This window comes from Lepus europaeus, chromosome 12, assembly GCF_033115175.1.
Source record: "Lepus europaeus isolate LE1 chromosome 12, mLepTim1.pri, whole genome shotgun sequence".
NCBI classification, from domain to species: Eukaryota; Metazoa; Chordata; class Mammalia; order Lagomorpha; family Leporidae; genus Lepus; species Lepus europaeus.
In genome coordinates, this window is record NC_084838.1 from 19869364 (window position 1) to 19892936 (window position 23573).

General features: G+C 52.8%; 1 protein-coding gene across 1 annotated transcript in view; it reads left to right on the top strand.

The window, feature by feature from the left end:
- Window positions 1-15129: 15129 nt before the first annotated feature.
- Window positions 15130-23573, top strand: part of WHRN (whirlin) — an 89523-nt gene continuing 81079 nt past the window's right edge. The window contains 1 exon segment of the mRNA XM_062207702.1: window positions 15130-15765. Within this exon segment, the coding sequence (XP_062063686.1) occupies window positions 15130-15765 (636 nt within the window).

Below are 23573 nucleotides of genomic sequence, written 5' to 3' on the forward strand. Positions count from 1 at the left end.
CTCTGCTTCTGATCCCACTTCCTGCAGCAGGCGATGCTCCTAGTCCCTGCTATGCGCGGGGGACAAACAGATTGAGTCCCGGGCTCCTGACTCTGGTCTGACCCAGCCTGTGTTGCTGTGGACATTTGGAGAGTAAGTCAGCAGATGGAAGGTCTCTTCTCTCTCTTTGCCTTTCAAATAAAGAAATAAAAATAAAAGAAGATTGTTTTCATTGACACATAATAATTGTGCATATTCCTGGGTACAATGTGATATTTCGATACATGTACCCAACGTATAATGATCAAATCTGGGTAATTCACATATTCATCATCTCATTTATCACTTTTCTTATAAATCACATTATCATACTGAATAAATGAATGAATAATTAAGTAAATAAAAGTTAAAGACAAAAATGTTTGTATTTGCTTCCTATAGGTGGATATTATAGATCTTTTTTAAAATGTGTTTTCATTCTTTTAAAATTACATCTATTTTCTAATTTTTATACAATAAGCATGTATTGTTTCTATAACAAGAAGAATAAAAAGAAATTTGGGTTTCTGTTAAATTCTGCCTCAACTTAATTTATGATCTGGACACCTCGACCACCCTATCAGCCTCAGAGTCACCAGCAAGAAATGGGGTACCGGGGACAGGTGTTTGGCACAGGGGCAAAAATGTCACTTGGGATGCCTACATCCCAATTGGAGTGTGCAGGCTTGAGTCCCCACTCCACTCCCAATCCAGCTTATTGCTAATACACACCCTGGAGGGCAGAGGATGATGGCTCAAGTGCTGGTATAACTGCCACCCTGTGGGACACCCAGCTGGAGTGCTGGGCTCCCAGCGTTGGCCTGGTCCAGCCCTGGCCGTGTGGACCTCTGGGGAGAAAACCAGCAGGGGGAAGCTCTCTCTGTGTTTATGTCTGTCCATCTGTCTGTCTGTCTCTCTCCTCCTCTTTCTCTGTTGCTTTTTTGAATAAATAGATTTTAAAAGCTTTAAGAAATGAGAATTGGTTAGATGACCCCCAGGGCCTCCTACAGTAGCTGGCTGGCTCGGGGAGGGCTCCAGGCAGAGACAGGCTGACCCACAAAAGAAGGAGTTAAATCAGTGATGGTTGTTGGAGGCGTGGTGTTGTGCCCTGTGCTATGCAGCAGGTGCTGACACATTCTGGTTCGAATGTGTGAGAATTCCTCCAGGAAATGTACTGAGACACAGAGCTGTCGGCTACAGAGTTGGCATGCTTGCAAGTCTACCAGCTACTGCCAAGGCGCTCTCTGCCGCGGTCGTGCCAATTTCCACTCCCACCAGCCCTGTCTTCCTCTTGCATCATAATCTTGCCAGTACTTGGTAATGTCAGATGCCTTGATTTTGCCAAGCTGGAACGTGAGAGATGCTATCTCGCTACTGGTTTAACTTGCAAGTCTCTGATCCCAAGGAAGGCCCAAGAACTTTTCTGATGTCCATTAGTTGAATGAGATTTGTGCGAAAGAAGTGACCTTGATCAGACTTGGGTTTCTCCACCCTCTAGATCTGGGGGAAACCCTTGTATCTGCCAGTTAAATATTAGGCTTCACTTAGGGGGTACCCTCCCCACCTCTTTCACCTGCCTTCTCCTTGAAGACTCATTGTGGGCATTCACTTCTTCAGGAAGCCTTCCTGAAGGCTTCCAGTCTTCACCTCCGGGTCAGGTGCTCCACTCCCACACCTCATTCGCTTCCTTCTCCTAAAACGTCCACTCCGTTGAATCATAATTGTTCAACTCTCCTTCTAGAACATTCAATTAATGTTCGTTGTATGGATGGATACAGCCCAGGCTCTGCCTCTTAAGGGTTATCTTACCAACCTGTTTCCTTATCTGTTAAATGGGATGATACAGAGATCTTGGCGAGTTGGCATGAAGAATGGAGCATAAGGTATCTGATATAGGAAACACTCAATAAATTGAAGCCAGTATCGTTTACAATAGGCAGATCTTAATCTTTTTAGATCACGGATCACAGGAAAATCAGACATTGTCACAAACTTGAGCAAACTATCGTGTACAATCCCAGGAACTTCACAGGTGCTCTTAAGCCATGAGCCCCCAAATCAAGAACCCATAATTTAAAGATATTTATAAATGGCCATGGTGTTTATGTTTATACCCATGCTCAGTTCAAGAAGAGGGTGTTGCTTAATGATTTGATTTTAAGAGTGGATCAGCTCCCCGCCGACTTCTGAGCCAATGAGCATCTCAGTTGGCTTCCCCACTCCATCACCTGTAAGGAAAGTCAACTCCCAGCCCTTGACATTTTCTGTAAGGTGAAAACAATGGCACAAGACCTTCTGCATGGGCTCAGCAGAGCCTCCCAGTCTCCCTGGGCCACCCTTCCCAACCTGCTCACAGTCCTGGAAAACAGTCTCTCTTCCTCCAACCCCACAATCAGAACCATGCAAATCTGAAACGTAACTGTAATCTCCTTCTTGCTACAGTGCTTTTTAATTAGGCATCAAAAAGCCCCGGAGATCACACTGCTTCCTTGTAATGGTGTGTTCAAGAAAATTACTGCCGTCGGATTCTATTAAAGAAAGGTTATTTCACTGATTCGTTAGGCCCAGCTCAACAATACTGGGGCTGTTGCTGCTGTTATTGTTATTGACAGAGTGAGGAATTTGAGGGCACATCTTTCTGGAAGGTTACCGATGAGACAATTGAGTTCTCATAGAACAGCTAGGAGAGGCTGAGAAGTGGGGCCTGGAATTAGGACATCAGGATTTGTGCCAACTAGAGGTAGGGAAAGAAGGCACCTAACATCGGTTGAGAATACGTTCAACAACATTGGGCTGAATCGTGTGACCCTGTATTCAGCGGTTGAAGTCCTGACCCCCAGTACTTCAAAATGCAACTGTATTTGGAGATCTTTATAGAGTAATTCGGTTCAACTGGGCTCCTAGGTGATCCCGATCCAGTATGAGTTGCAAGAAAAGGAGATTTGAATGCAGACAGGTGCATACAGATAGGTGGAAAAAAAACACTCAGGAAGACAGACGAAGCAGGTGGCCATCTCTAAGCCAAGGAGAGAGGCCTCAGTAGAAACTATCCCAGCCAACACCTGACCTTGAACTCCTGGGCTTCAGGACGGGGAGACAATACACCTCTGTTGTTCCCTGCCCGCCCCTACCCAGGCTGTGATCCTTTGTTACAGTGGCCCTAGTGAGCTAACACATGCTCCATATGCCAGGCGAGAGCTTGGCGTAGGCAGCTGCATTTAACCATCCCTGTACTCTTTATTGTCCACTGAGTGGATGAGGACATTCCGAACCAGAAGGTGCCATGTCACTTGCTGCAGGCAAGTGGCAGAACCAGGCTCTGAACGCAGGTCACTGTAACACGGACACCTGCCACACCCTCCAACCTGAGATGAGGGGGAAAAGGCAGTCGCTGGCTCGTCTGGATTTTGAAAGTCTCTTCCAACCTAAGCAGCCTGTGGTTCGGCATACTGTGGAGCTCAGACGTATTTTTAGCGAGCGCCCGTGTCTATCATCCTCCTGAAAGAGTGCCACACTCTCTGAGGATCTTTATGGAGTACAAGAGTGTCTATAAATCTTGGAGAGCTGTTAAAGAAGGTGCCTGATGCTTCTCCAGGAAAACTCAGAACCTGCACCTGCAAATTGATGGCTTTCAGAACCCTGCCAAAATCGCTCAGGCCAGCAACCCATGTCTGACATGACTGCACCTCTTCTCACCCCTCTCCAGCCAGATCTCTGGCCATGTGCTGGCTACATCCATATGCATATGCAGAACATCCTTCAAGTCCCTAGAACATAATTACATCTTTTCTTTCTTCTGGGTAAACCTGCTTCCAAACTTGAGGACTTGATGACCCTCCCCTCCCCCTCAATTGAGTGTCTTCTTTCAAATGTTCCCTCTTTCAGGAAATCTTTTTTTTTTTGACAGGCAGAGTGGATAGTGAGAGAGAGAGAGACAGAGAGAAAGGTCTTCCTTTTTGCCGTTGGTTCACCCTCCAATGGCCGCTGCGGCCAGCACATCGTGCTGATCAGAAGCCAGGAGCCAGGGCTTCTCCTGGTCTCCCATGGGGTGCAGGGCCCAAGCACTTGGGCCATCCTCCACTGCACTCCCGGGCCACAGCAGAGAGCTGGCCTGAAAGAGGAGCAACTGGGACAGAATCCAATGCCCCAACCGGGACTAGAACCCGGTGTGCTGGCGCCTCAAGGCGGAGAATTAGCCTGTTAAGCCACAGTGCCGGCCTCTTTCAGGAAATCTTGACCTCACCTGCCAGACCCTCTTCCTCAGGGGGCCTCTTCCTCGGGGCCTCTTCCTCAGGTCACCTGTTGCACTCTGCCATGCTTCATGTGCAGCTACACTCTAAGGGGAGCCCCAGTGGGTGGCACCCTTGTATATTCTCCTCCCCTTCAGTTTCTGCAGAACCTGTGACTTGCCTCTTGACCCATAGAACATGGCCAAGGTGATGGTGTGGCACTTGCTTGAGTGGGTTACTTTATATGGCAATGAGGATGGGTTGTCGTCCCTCTGTGTTATAGAAGGCACTACTTAGCAGGTGAGAGAGAGGAGAGAGGAGAGAGGAGAGAGGGGAGAGGGGAGAGGGGAGAGAGAGAGAGAGAGAGAAGAGGAGAGGAGAGAGGGAGAGGGAGAGAGAGAGGAGAGAGAGAGAAAGGAGAGGAGAGAGGGAGAGAGAGAGAGAGGAGAGAGAGAGAAAGAAGAGGAGAGGAGAGAGGGAGAGGGCGAGGGAGAGGAGAGGAGAGGAGAGGAGAGGAGGGGAGAGGAGAGGAGAGGAGAGGAGAGGAGGGGAGAGGAGAGGAGAGGAGGGGAGAGGAGAGGAGAGGAGGAGATTCGTTTGCTGTCTTTGAAGGAGTCGGCTGACAAGTGGGGCTCTCAATCACATCATCATGAGAGGTGATGGCCGATGGCGTCTGCATGAGCTTACCTGGGGAAGGGGATCCTTCCTTCTCAGGGAAGATGCCAAGTGAGAACACAGCCTTCTCCTGATTGCTGCCTTGTGAGACCCTTAGTAGAGAAACTGGCTAAACCAAGCCCAGACTCCTGACTCGTGGGGACTGCATTACAATAAATGTGTGTCCTTGAAGCCACTGAATAAGCAACAATTGTTAAATAGCAACAGATGACTAATATACTCTCTCATAGCATATAACTGGTAATGCCCTTTTTAAAAGCATTTTTGTTTATTTATTTATTGAGAAAGAGAGAGAGAGAGAGAGAAAGAGAGAGAGAATGCTTTCATCTGCTGTTTCACTCCCCAGAGGCCCACAGTGGCTGAGGCTGGGCTGGAGTGGAGTCAGGAACTCAGTCCAGTCTCCCACGCAGGTGGCAGGAACCCAGCAACTTCAGCTGTCACTGCCGCCTCCCAGGAGCTGCATTAGCAGGAAGCTGGAATCAGCAGCAGAAACCGAATCAAATCCAGGTGCTCTGATGTGGGATGTAGGCATCTTAACCACTAAGCTAAACACTCACTCCCAGGATTATCCCTTAAATGTGATTTCCACATAGATGGGAGCCGTGAGAACAAGAGTCTGAGTTCAGCTCTCTCACCTCCCACACGATACCTGGCACGCAGAAGGCACTTGATGAATGTTGGTTAAATGGGAAAAAATGAATAGGATCTTTAAGGTTCCACCTGACTTTTTTTGTTTTGTTTTTTAACTTTATTTGAAATAGTTACAGAGAGAGAGGAGAGAAAGATCTTCCATCTGCAGGCTCACTCCCCAAATGGTTACAATGGCCCAGGGCTGGGCCAAGGCAGAAGCCAGGATCCAGGAGCTTCCTCCAGGTCTCCCATGTGGGTGCAGGGACCCAAGCACTTGGGTCTTCCTCCGCTGCTTTCCCAGGCACATCAGCAGAGAGCTGGAATGGAAGTGGAGCAGCTGGGACTAAAACTGGTACCCACATGGGATGTCGGCACTGCAGATGGTAGCTTAACCTGCTATGCCACAGCACTGGCCCCCAATCCACCTGATTTTTTAAAAGAAGGCTATGATTCTAGGCTGCTGAAATTCCATTTACTGTTACCTTCATAGAAGGTCAATGAGAATATCAAATTTCCAAGGAATAAAGAATGCAGAGAGCAAGCATCCATCTGCAACAGTTATGGATTCCTTGACACAATTTGCCAAGTAGTTGGGCACACTGGGCCCTATGAATGTAATAACAATGTCTGCTGAGTGACTTTGAACGTGGTCAAAGTCAAAGGCAGAAATCACAAAACTGGCTGAAAGGCAGCTAGGATCATTAACTGCTATTTGAAACCCAGAGGCAAAGAGACATTGAGAGCCTGGAGCCAGTGTGAGTGGCAGTCACCAGTCAGCTGTGGAGCCAGGGACACACTCTCAAATCTGCAGCAGCCACCAGAAAACTCTTCATGCCCCCATCCTCCTCTACCCCTCTGCCCTCCTCCTCTGCCAAAAGCCAAAAGAGAACACAACGTGCTTCCAGATCACCCCCTCCAAGCCCCTTACCATGCAAATGGCAAGCCTGAAGCACACAGATGATGGATTTGGCCAGCAGCGCACAGAGGAACCTGAGAAGAGCATTCAGTTGCCGAATTCCCTGAAGACTGAAGTTTAAAGCAAAGCAAAACAAAAAGCTTCCTTGAGGACCAGTGAGGAAATGAGGCGATCATTCAGGAAGTCAGACATCTCACTATTAAAAAAAAAAAAAAAATCTTGGTGGGAGATTGAAAGATCTGCAAAGCTACAGATTGATGTCTCAAAGCATTGTAGTCTTCATCACCAACCCTGAGCTGCCCTGGTTCCGTGTTTTTTGGTCCTAGGTGCTGTGTGACACTTCACACCCCTTGTCTCTGTTAGTCTCCCAAATAGCCCCTTTCAGTAGCTCAATTTAGCTATCTGTTTTTTCTTTTTTTAAAATGTGATTTAAAAAAATTTTATTCTCACCTATTTGAAAGACAGAGCAATGTGAGGATTGAGGGAGATCTTCCATTTGCTTGTTCACTCCCCACATGCCCACAACAGTCAAGGCTGGGCCAGGTTGATGGCAGGAGCCTGGAATCCCATCTGGATCTCCCACATGGGTGGCAGGGCAACAGGGACTTGAGCCGTTATCTGCTGCCTCCCAGGGTGTGCATTAGCAGGGATGCTGGATGAGAAGCAGAGTAGCCAGCGACAGCCAACATGGGATGTGGGCGACCCGAGTGGCGACTTAACCCACCGCAGCACAACGCCCACTCCTAACTCTTTTATACAGGTGAAGAAACTGTGGTACTGACCATGCTGCTTTGATGCTGGGATGAGTGGGGGGCTGAGGCGCTACAGAAGGGGATGCCGGCTGGGAAGCCTTGCTTAGAACGCCCACTCCACAGCTCGCAATGTTCCCATTTGTCCACCCAGGATCACAATTGACACACACAACACTGAAGCTCCCGACGGCTCCAGAAGGGCAGGAACCCGGGAGGGCAGGGGCCATGGCACCCCTGTTCCTGCTGAGCGCCCAAAATGTTGTCTGCCAGAGCAGACAAGCCCCTCCCACTGGGGGTGACGCGTGAACAGATGAAAGCATGCATGGAAGCCCCAGCTGACCATACTGGTGTGCGCATGGCAAGGATGTTTCTCCCAGGGGCTTCTCTCCCCTGAATCAAGCTGGGGTTGGAGTGAGTGTCCCAGCGTTACCAATACGTAATCCCCTAATTAAAGAAGCTCTTAGAGACTTCCCAGCAATCGGCTTATGGCACAGCAAGCTCAGTAAGGTCACTTCCACCGCTCTGCCACTTCCAGCCCACAGATGGGCTCCCAGCAATTTTTTTTTGTTATGGTGACAGTTTTCCATCCCCCGCCCCAAAAGTGGAGAAAGAGAAATCAACATGAATTCCATCTGTGTTACTACAAAGTACAGTGAGAACGCAGACTCTAGGGAAGTTACCTGTGGCCCAAACACTCAGTTTACCCACTGTCAAGTGGAGTATCCATTTCGTAAGAGTGGGAGGATTGGGAGAAATGACCCCAGTACAGCATTTAGTCTTCTGCAAGTACTCAGTAACAGTCCCTTTTGGCTGCTAACAAAAGAGCCCAGGACAAGCACCACTGGATCCTGTGGATTGTGGGCAAGGCAGCAGCCTTCTCTGCCCCCGATTGTCCCACCTGTAACCCAAAGGCAGAGAGGGAGGGAACCAAGGAACCATTCAGCAACTAATTACTGAGTACACGCTCATCCTTGGGCCGAGCACCAGACACAGAGATAAGGGAGCCACGGCCCCTACTCTTATGGGGCTCCCATGTGTAAGAGGTTTTTTTTTTTTTAAGATTTATTTATTTATTTGAAAGTCAGATTTACATACAGAGAGAAGGAGAGGCAGAGAGAGGTCTTCCATCTGCTTGTTCACCCTCTGATTGGCCGCAACTGTCAGAGCTGCCAGGAGCCAGGAGCCAGGAGCTTCTTCTGGGTCTCCCACACGGATACAGGGGCCCAAGCACTTGGGCCATCTTCCACTGCTTTTCCAAGCCATAGCAGAGAGCTGGATCGGAAATAGAGCAGCCAGGACTCAAACCGGCACCCATATGGGATGCCAGCACTGCAGGCAGTGGCTTTACCAGCTATGCCACAGTGCTGGCCCCTAAGAGTTTTAACAGAGATGGGTGCCAGGCATTGCAGGAGCACCAGGTGCATGCCAAACACAATGATGGATACTGCACACAAGAGTGCAAGGGATATTCACAATAATGCCATGCCCCCATTTTTTTTTTTAAGATTTTTATTTGTTTGAAAGTCAGAGTTATGGAGAGAGGGACACACACACACACACACACACAATCCATTAGGAGGGAGCTGGACTGCAAGTGGCACAGCTGGGACATGAACCGGCATCCATACGGGATGCTGGCGTCACAGGTGGCAGCTCCACCCTCATGACCCCGTTTCACAGGCAAGGGAACTCTGGTAGAAAAGCCCTCCATGATTTACCCAAGGTCACAAAGGTAGCAAATAGCAGAGAAGGGCTGTGGCACCCTTCCTGCACAAAATCCCATGATTCTCTGTGACCACGAGACAGACCCTTTGGGGATTCCACCAAGCCCAAGATAAAGACCCGCATGCCTCCCGTTCCTGCTGTTGCTCTGCAGTCTCTTTCTCTCGCCTCTCTTATCTCCCTGCACTTCCATCAATTTCACTGCTTTATCTGGCAGCCATAGAGGCTGCTGTTTCCTCTCTCTCAGCCACTGCCATCCCCATTGACACAGCAGCCTATAGGCAGCCCATCGTCGCGGGCCTGGCGCCCGAGCGATAGCTCCAGTTGCTAATGTCTTTTCTCCAAGGACCCCAGAGCTCAAAAAAAGCCTCTGTCTGCCACCCAGCATCAGAGAGCTTTGCACCTCCTCCTGATGTGCAAGCTGAGGACCCAGGCCCTCTCCACCACCTTGTCTCAGCAGTGTCTTCTTCACAACCCCCTTTCCTCTTCTTTCCACCACGGCTTCCCAGGCAGGAATCCTTAGCAACTTCACATGCGCCCAGCCCTGCTGTCTAGAGAGCACGTGGTCCTCACACCAGGCCCAGCAGAGCTGCTGGCCAATTCAGCACCCTTGAGTCCAACACCTGGGAGGCGGCACTGCACTGTGGTTAACAGTCAGAGCTCTGGGGCCACACTATCTGGGTTCAAATTCCAACTCTTCCGCAAACTACTTCTGTGCCCACGGATCTACCTACCTCTCTATGTCTCAGTGTCCTGTCTGCTTTACTAGGAGGATGGCAATGACGATGATGACGACGATGATGACATCTCGCCTGTAGAGTATCAGGGGGATACAAGTGTTTAGGGGTCAGTGTCGTGTTACAGCTACTTAAGCCACCATTTTCAATGCCAACGTCCTATATTGGAGCACTGGGTTGAGTCCTGGCTGCTCTGTTTCTAATCTGGTTCCCTGGGAAAGTGCCTTGGGAGGATGGTCCAAGTCCTTGGGCTCCTGACACCCACTTGGGAGACCTGGATGGAGCTCAAGGCTCTGGCTTCAGCCTGGTCCACCACTGGCTGTTGGGGCCATTTGAAGAGATGGAAGTTCTAGCAGATGGAAGTTCTGTGTGTGTGTGTGTGCGTGTGTCCTTCTCTCTATCACTCTGCCTTTCAATAAAATAAAATTTAAAAACACTTTAAAAAATGCAAGTGTTTAAAGCAGTGCTTGTCTCTCAATAAACATTAGCTATGTTTTCTTTTCTTTTATTTTTTGACAGGCAGAGTGGATAGTGAGAGAGAGTCAGAGAAAAAGGTCTTCCTTTGCCGTTGGTTCACCCTCCAATGGCCTCCGCAGTAGGCGCGCTGCGACCGGCGCACCGCGCTGATCCAATGGCAGGAGCCAGGTGCTTATCCTGGTCTCCCAAGGGGTGCAGGGCCCAAGCACTTGGGCCATCCTCCACTGCACTCCCTGGCCACAGCAGAGAGCTGGCCTGGAAGAGGGGCAACCGGGGCAGGATCGGTGCCCTGACCGGGACTAGAACCCAGTGTGCCAGCGCCGCAAGGCAGAGGATTAGCCTAGTGAGCCGCGACGCCGGCTAGCTATGTTTTCTATATATCCTATATGGAAATTATGGACATGATCTCAAATTAATCTCTATTGCCTTTTATGGAGACATTCCAGTGGATAAGAGGGAAGGATATATGTTCTGACTCACTGTGAAATAGAACAGGACTTTTTAACACTGTGATGGAAAAGAAGGAAGGGGGCCAGCACTGTGGTGCAGCAGGTTAATGCCTTGGCCTGAAGTGCCGTCATCCCCCATGGGCACTGGTTCAAGTTCCGGCTGCTCTATTTTCAATCCAGCTCTCTGCTATGGCTTGGGAAAGCAGTAGAAGATGGCCTAAGTCCTTGGGCCCCTGCACCCATGTGGGAGACCCGGAAGAAGCTCCTGGCTCCTGGCTTCAGATCAGCAAAGCTCTGGCTGTTGTGGCAAATTGGAGAGCGAACCATCGAATGGAAGACCTCTCTCTTCTCTCTGTGTGTAACTCTGCCTTTCAAATGAATAAATAAATCTTTAAAAAAGAAAAAGAAGAAGGAATGGAAGGCAGTGGGTTAAGCCGCTGCCTGTGATACCAGCCTCCCGTATGAACGCCTGTTCCATGTCCCAGCTATTCCACTTCCAGGCCAGAAGCCCTGGAGCTAATGTGCCTGAAAAGGCAGTGGAAGATGGCCCAAGTGCCTCTGTCACCCACATGGGAGACTAGGATGGAGTTGCTGGCTTTGGCCTTGCCCAGGCCTGATCTTCGTGCCACTTGAGAAGTGAACCAACAGATGGAAGATCTCTCTCTCTCTCTGTCTTTCCCTTTTTCTTGGTAACTCTGCCTTCCAAATACTCTTTTAGGACACTTGGATTTGCCACACGCACTCATTTGCTGCACAGGGCCCGACACATGCAGCTGGCAGGTGGCCTCTGGGGAGCCCCACTCCACCGAGGGGCGGTGTAGCCACCTGCTGTGGTTCGCACTGCTGGCGAAAGGGAAGCTTTGTGATCAGGAGAAGGGTTTTCTGCTTGATATCCAGAGTGCAGCTCCCTGTGTTGCCTCTTGGTCAAAACCAACACATAAGAAACAAACAGCAAGCCAAAGCCCAGCTCAACACAGAGTACTCCTAAGCAGGTGCAGGCTGTGCGAAGCACAAACCACCACCCAGTTCAGGCTTCTTCCTTCTCTGTCTCTTACATGGCGGTGCCTGGGTGTCCAAGTTTCCAAGAATATGCACGGGGGATTGGCCAGAGCTGAGAAGCAACAGTAAAGAGAAATCAGCACCAGGCTAGGAGAATAACATTTTCCTTCTGAAGAGGGCAGTATGCAGCCAAGGCCAAGTGCTGTCCTAAGGTTCCTCCCCTCTCTTCCGAAGCCCGCATTCCCCAGGGCTTCTTTCTGAACAACAGACACATCTTCAGACATGAAATCGGATTCTTGGGGTTTGAGCGCAGTCACACTGCCTCTGATCTGAGGGTGCACAGTCCCAGCTGATAGTAAGGTGGATGTGCTGCGTGGCTGGAAGAATCCCCAGCGCTTTCTTTTTCTGCTCTCTCACACGTGTCTGCCCTCCCAAATGCGCTTCTAAGAAATTAAACAATAGCACAGGATCCCAGATGGTTTCCGATGTTTACAGAAGAAACTGTTTCTTTTTCTACTAAGACTTCTTGTGACAAGGTTTCTGCGCCTAAGGCAAAACACCTTCTTGAAAACAGCCTTTGCCCAGAGATAAAATGTTAAGGGATCTTAGCTCCCGGGATGCATTTATTAAGCCAATCACAGTCATTATAATTAGAATACAAACTAAGTGAAAGCTAAGTATGAAATACTTTTGCAGAAGATCTGAACCTCATACAATTAAGCCCAGTTTGGGGGCATTTTGAGGTATGCCATTAATACATTTTTGGGAGTGGAGATTAAATTTTGTTTACATAGCTTGGGCTAGTTGCAGTAAAGTTTTCAATGGCAGTTAAGAAGGAAGAATCTGGAAGCATACTACAAAGTGCTAAACTTAGACCTGTAAACCGGATGTCCAATGTAGCCTGATTCTGGCTATTTAAAACATATTCCTCATACACTCCATCAGATATATTCACTGGGCATTAAATGAAGCTGTTTCAGTGACAATGAAGAAGAGAAATGATGCTGCCTAGAAAAATATAGCTTTAATTCCTAACCTCCTGTTTTTGAAATACAAGAAGTCAACTGTGTTGAAAAATCTTTCCACCATTGCACGTTGTCCAGAGAAGAAGTTCATCCTAGGGCTACTTCACTCAGGTGTCACCTCCTCAATAAACCCCTTTAAACCCGAGCTCCCTCCGCCCTTACGACCCTGGTTCTCCAACTTTGCCTATTTACACCGTCTTTCTCCCCAGCCAGACTGTGACCTCCCTCAGGTCAGAGTTCTTGTCTTTTTTTTTTTTTTTTTTAGATTTTATTTATTTATTTGAGAGGTAAAATCACAGACAGTGAGAGGAAGAGACAAAGAGAAATGTCTTCCGTCCGATTGTTCACTCCCCAAATGGCCGCTATGGCCGGAGCTGCGCAGGTCCGAAGCCAGGAGCCAGGAGCTTCTTCCAGGTCTCCCACGTGGGTGCAGGACTTGGACCATCTTCTACTGCCTTCCCAGGCCACAGCAGAGAGCTGGATGGGATGCCGGTGCCGCAGGCGGAGGATTAACGTACTGTGCCATGGTGCCGGCCCCTCTTGTCCCTTTAACCCAGATCTCCTGCACCCAATCCACCACTCGGCACAGAACAGGTGCTTGGAAAATGGTGAGTGAGGTGTGATCAAATCAGTAAATGAATAACTGGCCCCTCCACCCAGGTCCAGCTCAAACCTACTGCTCCAGGTGAGACCCCATCTCTCTGCCACCCCGAAGGGAAGCCATCTGGCTCCGCAGTGACAATTCCAGAGCAGTTTTAGCGAACACTGGGCTTGCATAGGAGAATGGCTTGGGAGAGGCAGTTTAGACTGGAAGGGATTGTGGTCCGTTTGTGTGCCTGCTACAGAGCTCCTTCAAAAGCCACTTTGAAGTATATGCAAGAGCTTAGCTTAGATTGTATTTGGGGAAGAGGGCAGCGATGAAAGACTGGAATATTTTATCGTTTTGACTTGAGATGGAAAGGCCTAGAATACTTCCCCCCAGCTCCATATGCACAGTAATTTCTGAAATAATTGCAGAACCACGTGCAGTTGTAAGAACTGACGCATAAACAAGCCATGTACCCTTCACCCCGTTTCCCCAGTGATGACAGATCACAGCCAGGAGGCAGACATCCAACACAATGTCACAATGCTCCTGTCTCATTCAGGCTTCAGGATTTTTTTTTGCACTCGTGTGTGTGTGTGTGTGTGTGTGATGCGCATACTTTATACTTCTGAAAACAGCTCCCAACCCGCCCTGGCGCGGTCCTGGAGACTGGGCAGGGGTCCAGTGTGATCTTTCCCCGCACAAGCAGGTGCCCAGCAGTGCCCATACACACGCTGGAACTTGCATGGCAGAGCGTGCGCAGGAGGGCTTGCAGTGTTCTAAGGCAGAACACCGAGCCCCGAGCGTCCAGTGTCTGAGAAACAAAAAGTTGGCAATTTCCCCTCCACAGTTGTGAATTAGCTGGCCGGCTAATTGCTCCAACCCGATCCTGGTGCACAGGCTGCGGTGGCCGCAGAAGCACAATTTTTAATGCCCCTCTTCTCCGGGACCCCGGAGCCGCAGAAGAGCGGAGCCCCATGGGTACGCAGGGCTCCCCCGCCCCTACCCCCACTTTCACCCCCTGGCTTCCAGGGGCTGGCCCGTTTCACCCCGTCTCCAGGCAACCGCCAGGCTCGCCAGGCGGGACGTCATTTCCTGAAGAGCCCGCGGAGGGGAGGGGGCGGGGAGGGGGAGGGACGAGGGGGCGGGGCCAAGGCTGGGCTGGCGACGGCGACGGCGTCGGAACTCGCTGGAAGACTCGGACCCGGGCTGCTCAACAGTTCGGAAAGTCCGGGCTCCGCGGCCGCGCGGCTCCGTCTGCGCCCCGGCGGCGCAGGGGCGCGGGGGGCCCCGGGCTGCTGCATCCCGGGGCGGCCTCGGACATGCCCCGCACCCCCTGCCGGACGCCCGCACGGCTCCGCTGGCGGCGACTCGGGAGGCTCGGGGACTAGCGCGACCCCTGCGCCAACTTCAGACTTTGGGGTCCCCCAGCCCGAGGGGAACGAGCAGCGCGGCTGGGGGAGCCCCGGGCGTGGTGTGACGGGGCGGTCGGCTTTACTGTGCCCGCCCTCCGGCCACCCGTGGGCTCCCTGCCCTCCGGGATGTAGCTGCGTCCCCGCGCCCCCCGGACTCCAGCCGCAGTGTCCGCGAGCTCCGGGCTGCGCCGCCAACTCTGCCCCCCGGGAGCCCGGCGCCGTCTCCGCGTCCTCTGGACCCCGGCCGACGTCCCCGCGTCCCCCGGACTCCAGCGTCCCCGCGACCCCAGGACTCCAGCAGCGCCGCTTGGCCGCCCCCAGGATCCAGCCGCTGTCGCTGAGCCCCCCACGCCCATCCTCCAGCCGCCGTCTCCGCGGCTCCCGAAGCCCAGGCTCCAGCCGTGATCTCCGCGTCGCCGGCGTCCAGCTGTCGCTCCGGAGCCCGCGAGTGCAGCGCCCCCGGGCGCGCGCCCCGAGTCCGGCCGGGCCCGGCGGGGAGATGAACGCGCAGCTGGACGGCCTGTCGGTGAGCTCGTCCTCCACCGGCTCGCTGGGCTCGGCGGCCGGGGCGGGCGGCGGCGGCGGCGGCGGCGGCGGCGGGGGCGCGGGGCTGCGGCTGCTGTCTGCCAACGTGCGCCAGCTGCACCAGGCGCTGACGGCGCTGCTGAGCGAGGCGGAGCGGGAGCAGTTCACGCACTGCCTGAACGCGTACCACGCGCGCCGCAACGTCTTCGACCTGGTGCGCACCCTGCGCGTGCTGCTGGACAGCCCGGTCAAGCGGCGCCTGCTGCCCATGCTGCGCCTGGTCATCCCGCGCTCCGACCAGCTGCTGTTCGACCAGTACACGGCCGAGGGCCTCTACCTGCCCGCCACCACCCCCTACCGGCAGCCCGCCTGGGGCGGCCCCGACGGCGCGGGGCCCGGGGAGGTGCGCCTGGTGAGCCTGCGGCGCGCCAAGGCGCACGAGGGCTTGGGCTTCAGCATCCGCGGCGGCTCGGAACACGGCGTGGGCATCTACGTGTCGCTGGTGGAGCCGGGCTCGCTGGCCGAGAAGGAAGGGCTGCGGGTCGGGGACCAGATTCTACGCGTCAACGACAAAAACCTGTCCCGCGTCACCCACGCGGAGGCAGTCAAGGTAGGGCTGCGCTTTGGCGAAGGCGTGCAGGGCGGAGTAGGGGCAGAGTGATGGGGGCTTCGTGCTGTGTGTCTCCAGGCAAACCGCTAGACTTTTCTGGGCTCCATTGAGACTAGAAGCTTCTTAGTTTATGGAGCAGATAGGTGCCCCCTGGGGAAGTGCGAATGGCAATGTGCAAAATATGCACGGGCCTTGCCTTTGTGGGGGCTTATAGGCTGTTGCAGGAGGTAGCTCTTAGTAAACACTCAGGCAAACGTGCGATTACAACAGTCAGAAGGACTGTGGATTCCTGAGAGCGTTAGGAGCTGGGCTCTGCCTGGCATGCTGTCAGTCATGGGTAGGTGGTCTCACCTGCTCTGCCCTGCTGTTGGGATTCTCATCATCCTGTAGGTTTTGCCCCTTGGAGAAAGTTTTGTTAGTCTCCTAAGTGGCCCGCAGCGTCTGCTGGGGTGACGGCAGAGCCCCGGCACCAGAGCCTGCAGGTGTCGTGTACAAGTCACTTGGCCTCTCAGAAGCCCCACTTCTCTCTACTTGGGCAGCCGGACAGTTGCCCCAGCCAAGGGGGTCCCTAACCGTCCTGGAAGTCAAAGAGAAATCCCCCCTGCCCAGAGAGAGAGAGTGTTTGCGCCTCTTGCGGCTGTTAACTGAGAAAAGTAATCCTGTGGCCGTGAGCTGCCAGGGATTCAGCAGTGCAGTGGAGGGGAGTGTGTGTGTTCTCTGATCTCCCGGCCCGGGACTATGGAGAGCCAGGTGCAGTGTGCATGGTGGGTGGTGTTTGGTTCGGCGTGGATTCAAGGATCCCTTGCAGGCATTGAGCACCCCAAGTGCTCCCCCATTTGTGTACAAGATGTGAGAAGTTTGGGAGGAACAGAGCAACACACGCTGCAGAGAAATGCTTCCCTGGAGGGTGGGGGCTGCCCGTGACCACCCCTGCCACCCCGAGGCCTCCTGGTCCTCCCCAGCACTGGTGTTTGGAACCCTAGCCTGCAGCCTCCTGAGACACAGAGACCTGCGCCACTTCCTGTGTGCTGTCCCCTGACCTGTGGCCAGGTGGGTCTTGAGCCACCTCCCTGCCCATGCACCTGGGACGCCACCATCTGCTTCCTGACTTTGTCTTCCCTGCGGGTGGACCCCTGGTGGGGGTTGGGGAGGCCTGGGGCTTTTGGAAACTTCTTTGCAGCTTCTGGACAAAGGCCAATTGATGGATACTGTTCCGGGGTGCGACCGGCAAAGCTCTCTGTGGGTTTCCGTGCTACAGCTCTGTCTGCCTCTGGCCACATCAATCTTTTCCTTTGATCTAGCCTTCCAGATATTTATAAAGAAGTCCATTAGCCTTGCCCTCAAAAGGTCTGGAGTTTCCAGATGATAAATTTCTGCTCTAAAGATACTCGATCCAAATGGTCATTTATAAATGTGGATTCAATCTTAGTGGCAATTTAAAAAAGACTTGGGGGAGAGGTGAGAGGCTATGGAATTGCCATCAGTTAACCCAGATATGAAAAACCCCGACTCTCCATTCCCTTTGCACCCCAGCCCCGGCCGTGCGCAGAGGGTCAGGCTGCTTGGCCATGAACTTCAGCTGATTGGCAAGTCGCCCCCCTCCCTGCTCCCGTTAGGTTTTTCACATTCGGGATCTCCTGGCTGACCTTTCCTGAACAGTACCCCAGGGCCTCTGCGCTGTGATTCAGGGCAGCACCAGGCCTTTGCTTTCGTGTATTTACTCCTATTGCTTCCAGAACAAAACCCGAAGCCTGCATGGCACCGCTTTTGAAGGCCGGGATAGGGTCCTTGCCGGAGAGGCTGAGAGGAACAGAGCTGCTCTTGGAGTGTGGAAGCTGTGGTGGCGCAGGAGCCTGTGTGCACCAGGCCACCAGCCTTCCTTCATCCCTGCCATTGTGCCTTCTTCTGATGCTGCTAAGGCAGAATGACCCCCCTGCCCCTGGGTCAGTGCCAGACACCTAGCCTGGGCTGGACCCCTTAGGGCCCTTCAGAAGCCGCAGGTGGAGTGAGTGCCGCTTTGTGTCACCTTAACTCCGGGTGGGAGAGAGGCACAGACTAGACTGCAGCAGGTGCAATTTAAACCGGAGGAGGCGGAGCTTAGTCTCTGAGGCCATGGCCTTGGCGGGGTTGCCTGATGGGCAGATAGCATCAGGGACAGTTTAAAAGAGCACCTGGGAGAGAGCCCTTGACACATTCCCACAAAACGAGGAGCACTAAGTCACTTCACTGCTAGCCCGGAGAGGGCCCAGCTTCTCCGCCTGGCGTCGGCGGTCCCTTGGTCCCTCGGTCCCCCGGTTCCCCGGCCCCCCGGAGGGTTTCTCCCGCTGTCGGTGGGCACAGCTCTGCGTGGCGCCTGGTCGGGATTGGATGGTAAGATGCATCACTGCTAACCCCACTGCAGAGTCACCTCCAGCGCCGCTGGCTCTCCTGCTCACCCCCTCTGTCTGTTCCAGGACATGACCTTGCATCTAGTAAGGGGTGTCTTTGCAATCTGAAAATCTTCAGTTTTCCTCTGGGATGAAAAGAGAGGTGCACGGTGAGGGGAGCCCCTCGGAACTTCCCAGAGGGAGAGCTTAATAGAGGGATTACTTTTACTTAAAAAGGAAAAGTGAAATAAATGTTAGGTTGGGAGTCGGAGAGGGTCGCAGCTTTATAAAGGAAGGATTGAGCGAAACATTTTTTTCTGCTTCTCCTTCTGACAAGTCTCGCGGTCCTTGTTTTCCCAGAGCGTTTTGTCCTCGAGGAGGCCAGGCTGCCAACCCTCTTGGGAAAACTGTTTGCTAAATCAGCCCTGACAGGTCCAGGTAGGGCGAGCCATTTGCTAGTTGCAATTATGTTGAAATGTTTGATTTTTGGAAAAATGTATCTTGAGTGAACAGGAGCCAAACTAATAACAGTAAGAGGTAGATCTTTCCAAGGTTTTCAGCCAAAGATGCTTGCTCCATTGGGCAAGGAGTCCACAGCCCTGGGATGCTGTGGTAGGCTCTGTTGCGCTCGCTTGCTGTGTGACCTTGAGCAGGTCGCTCGGCCTCTCTGGCCCAAGCTCAGTCTGTGATGTGCTCTACACGTGCTGCACAGAGGCGTGTGGAATGCCTCCTCTGATGTTTGCCTGTTCTTCTGGAACTGCCTTCGGGGAAGGCAGAGTAAAGCAAGTTGGCTAAGGATGGGGAGACAGGAATCTGGGCACCCTGTCTACCCTGCTCCCAAGTCAACTGTCCTGGGAGACCTTGACCTCTGTCTCTCAACCCAGGAACTCACTGCTATTGCCAAGTACATGAGAAACTCACATTAGGATTCTGCCGCCTCAGCACCACCCTGGGAGTGCTCAGAATCAAAGTCACGTCCCCATGTGTTTCCTGAGTCCCCCGGTGATGTGGGGAGCAGAACACGGGGTTTCTGAGTGCTGCTGTATGCATGGGTGTGTTTCATCTCAATAGAAAGAAAACGGCTGCGCTGTATCCTCAGTGTCCCCATGGGTAAGTCTGAGGAGTGTCGTAGCATTTGAAATGTTCTGGAAGTTAAAAACTGGCTGGCTCTTTGCATCAATTCAAGAGTTATCACATGCTCCCTTCCTGTGTATAATAACCCAGGCAGGACCTGTTCCTAGCGACAGAAGTCACTGTAGGAGCCACACGTGTGTCAATTTCCCCTTACACTTGGTTAGCCGACACTGTTACACATCACTGCCATTCCCAACTTGGTGTCTGCAGCGTGGCTTCGCCCGCTCAGCTCCTTCCAGTACTCCCATCTGGAAACCTTGGGTGTTTCCTCTGGCCTTGCTTGTATCCTTGGGGCCTGCGAGCCCTGCCAGCCGTGACACGTGTAAAGTCCATGATTCATAAACCTTGTCTGGAGTGGCTTTGCGGCTGCTGCGTGTCTGGAGTGCGAAACAGTGCATGCAGAGGGTCCATGTCTTTAATTTAGTCTCGTGTGTTTATTTGGCTCAAGCTGATCCTCCAGGTTTTAGAAAATTATGATGCCTACCTAGGACAAAATCCTAGTTGAGCTGGCTGTTTACTGTTCAGATCAAGGGAGCATTTCGTAGGGTGCAGGACAGTGCCGTTATTTATTTTGAAGGATCCAAAGATTTTGAGAAGATTCTCACCTCCTGATTTGCGGCTGGGCACAAAAGAGAGAGACGCGCCCCAGTGCCCGCTTCTTGTTCCCTGCCATTCTTCTGTGCTGACAAGCCCACTGGTGCTTGGTCATGTGATGAAGCTGCCAAGAGAAGGGTGGGCCCTTGACCGGGGGCACTGTGTGTTGGGGCACTCGCCTCCTCCGCCCGCCTTCAGCCACACGCACGGCAGGCTGGCTGTGTGCACCTGTCAAGTGCACACAGCCTCTTGCCTGCGTGCCTGTGAGCTCTGCTCACCGCACATGGAGCCCTCCTCACTGTCCTAATCCCCCTGACATCCTGCAGAGGGTTTTGCACGGAGGGAGGTGTCGGTCAGGGATTAGGCCCCAGCTGGCTGCCTGTAGCAAGGCTCTTGAATGCCCTCACGCCACAGCCTTTGGTCTCCGCTGCTGGGGAACCACAGACTCGTAGTCCCCAGCCAAGACCAGAGAATCTGATTAGAAGAAATGACATTAAATGGTGCAGGTAGCTGGAGGCTGAAATCCGAGTCTCTCAAAGCAGATTCTTTTTCTGGTTTTAAACCCCCAAGCAAGAACCTGATAGGAATTGGGAGCTCACACAGTCTTCTGATTGTGCCCCAGGGTTGGGGCTGGTGCTGAAGGGTTCTGTGCTGCTGGGTTTCCCTTGTACTGTAGCAGCCTGGCTCGAGGAAGGGGTGCAGGGAGCAGGAATCCAGCTCTCTCCTCATTCCTTTCCCATGCATTCCGGTGCCAGCACTGAAAGTGGCACCTTGGGGCCAGAGCACTTGGAAGGTTTTTTGTTTTTTTTTTTGTTTTTTTAACACACTTTTTATTTTCTTAGAGGGGTTTTAGGTTCACGGTGAAATTGAGAGGAAGGGGCAGAGTCGCCTCATATCCGCTGCCCCCACACCTGCAGAGCCCCCTGATATTAGCATCCCCCACCAGGAGGTACAGGTGCCGATGATGAACTCGCACTGACACGGTCCCTAGTGTCCATGGCTCTGTTTAACTTTGCTCTGCTGGAGGGACTCCGGGGAGCAAAGAGGAGTACCAGCTATGCATGGCGTCCCACCTGTCCCGCTTAATCTTCCCCAGAGCAGGCAGGGAGGCCCGGGCAGATGAAATTACAGAGTCCGAGGTCACCTTTGGGATTAGGAACCAAGTGGCTTCTCTGCCCGGAACCCGTCTTTGGGAAGATGGCGTCGGCCCCCTGCGGGAAGACAGGAGGATATGCTGGCATAGGGGCCCTTTACCAACCGCCCAGAGACTGACTTCCTGTTACTCAATGGGGACTCGAAATCTGCACGGCCAAGTCCAGTGTGTCTGTCTCGGCCAACTCCGTCTTCAGAGGGATCCTTCCGCCCACCACGCGCCAGTGGCTGCCACTTGCAAGACAGAGATGTACAGGGGACACGGCCCCCGTCCTCATGATGTCATAGGGGACGGAAGGGCATGGACCTTCCACAGCCAAGGTCACCGAGCGTTTCCGCTACTGTGATCGTCCTCTCCAAAGCAGCACCCGTCCCTCCCAGCCCCCAGCGCTGTGCCCTGCTGTAATTCCCTTCAGTGTGCCTGTCGCTACTAGGAGGGCATTGTTCACCGTCTGCCTCCCCCGTGACAGGTGAGCTCCCTGAGGACCAAGATCGACTCCCTCGCTTGTTCACAGCTCCCCAGCTCCTGGCACACAGTAGGTACTTGAATCAGTGAGTGAGTCTTTACTGAATGAACGGAATGATGTTGGTCCTAATCCATCACCAGTGAGTTCAGGCGTCCCTGGTCCCTGAATATAAGATTGAAGAAAGCTCCCATGTGGCAGTGTAGTAGGTGTGGCACGGAAAGTTGGGGAAAACCGCAGGCTCTGGCATGTGCTTTGTCACGGAGCTGGCTGTGTGTTGGGGTGGGCAGTGCACACAACATCTCAGAACCTCAGTCTTTTTTTTTTTTTTTTTTGACAGGCAGAGTGGGCAGTGAGAGAGAGAGACAGAGAGAAAGGTCTTCCTTTACCATTGTTTCACCCTCCAATGGCCGCTGCGGCCGGCGCACTGTGCTGATCCGAAGCCAGGAGCCAGGTGCTTCTCCTGGTCTCCCATGCGGGTGCAGGGCCCAAGGACTTGGGCCATCCTCCACTGCACTCCCGGGCCATAGCAGAGAGCTGGCCTGGAAGAGGAGCAACCGGGACAGAATCCGGCGCCCCAGCCGGGACTAGAACCCGGTATGCCGGTGCCGCAGGTGGAGGATTAGCCTATTGAGCCGCGGCGCCGGCCAGAACCTCAGTCTTTACAGCTGTGAAATGGGCATAGCCACCTCCCTCCAGGGATGGTTGTGGGGACAAATGATGTACTGGGCATGAGAACATTGGAAACCCTCCCTGAGTGTTTCTGTGAAATACCTTTAAGAAACGTGGTCTGTGCCTGGGGGGGGCAGCAGCTTTCCCCACCCCTCTGCAGTCCACATCCATCCTGCAAGGCCCCTATGGCTGCTTCCTTGGCCCCTTTGCACTTAATTGAAAAACTCCATTCCCAGATGCAGCTTCTTTGAGCAGCTCATCTCTGTGATTCCAGAGTAGAATTATTTTTGCATTCTGAAGCAATCAATGAACCAATTTGGAGAGACATCTTTTGGTATTTTATTTAAAAAAAAAAAAAAAAACCCTCACCTTCAGGTAGCAGGAAGCACTCATTTCTGGCAAAGGCCATGCCCCCAGCAGTCACGGGTGTGTGGAAGCTGCTATATTCCAGCATCTAGCGTGCATGCATAGCTTTATTTTTTCCTCTTTGCCAGTCCCAGCACCTCGCCTCCTTCCTCCTTTGAGGATTTGTGTTCTTTGGCTAGATTGGCTGGGGCTTTGCTTCAGCCGGCAGCTGGTCTCAGAATTATTTTTCCTCTCTACCTGAGTTTCATAAAAACAGCATCCCTTCAACATGGAATGCAAAGCCAATATATCAGCCCTCTGCAAACAAGCCCTGTGATGTCTTCTCCCCCGGTTTCAAAGGCTGCAGGCGACAGGGAGGAACATGGTTAAGTGACATCAAAGAGGCTGATTCCACATACACAGGTGTCAGGGGCTTACACGGGGTGATTCACCAGCCATAGCTTGCTTGAGAGTTAACCAGCCCTGCAGGCAAGTCTTCACGGTGCTAAGGCTTGGGAACCCCTTCTTCCCCTGAGGACCCCTCCTCAGCGCCCCCATCTGGAGCCACGGAAAGGGTTGACCTGTTCCAAGCTTTGCTCTGGTGGAGCCAGACTCCAGATGTGCAAGCTCATCTGATGACACTGGAAAAATCCAAGGAAGAGAGCCCTGGACCCAAGAGGTCAGAGCTGGAGGGGGCTTCATCTGACAGTGTTCCCGGGCTGTGACCTGGGCAGGCAGGTCTTTTTGCCTCTCTGACTTAGAGACACCCTCCCCCCCCAGAGAGAGAGAGAGAGAGAGAGAGGCAAGTCTTTTTGCCTCTCTGTGACTTAGAGAACCCCATACACACACACACACACAGCTCAAGCTGGTTCACAGCCCTCACAGACATCACAGGTTCGGAAAATATGGCCCGCCCTGGAGGTCCCACTGCAGGCATTGTAATGAAGAGTGTTATTGACAGCATTCACTTGGCTTTGAACGTCTTCCGTTGTGCCTGCTTGGTTTTAGTGCTCTTGGAAGAACCCGTCGGGCCGCGGGGGCCGCGTGTGCGCGTGGTCCACTGTCGCTGTGTGAATTGCCG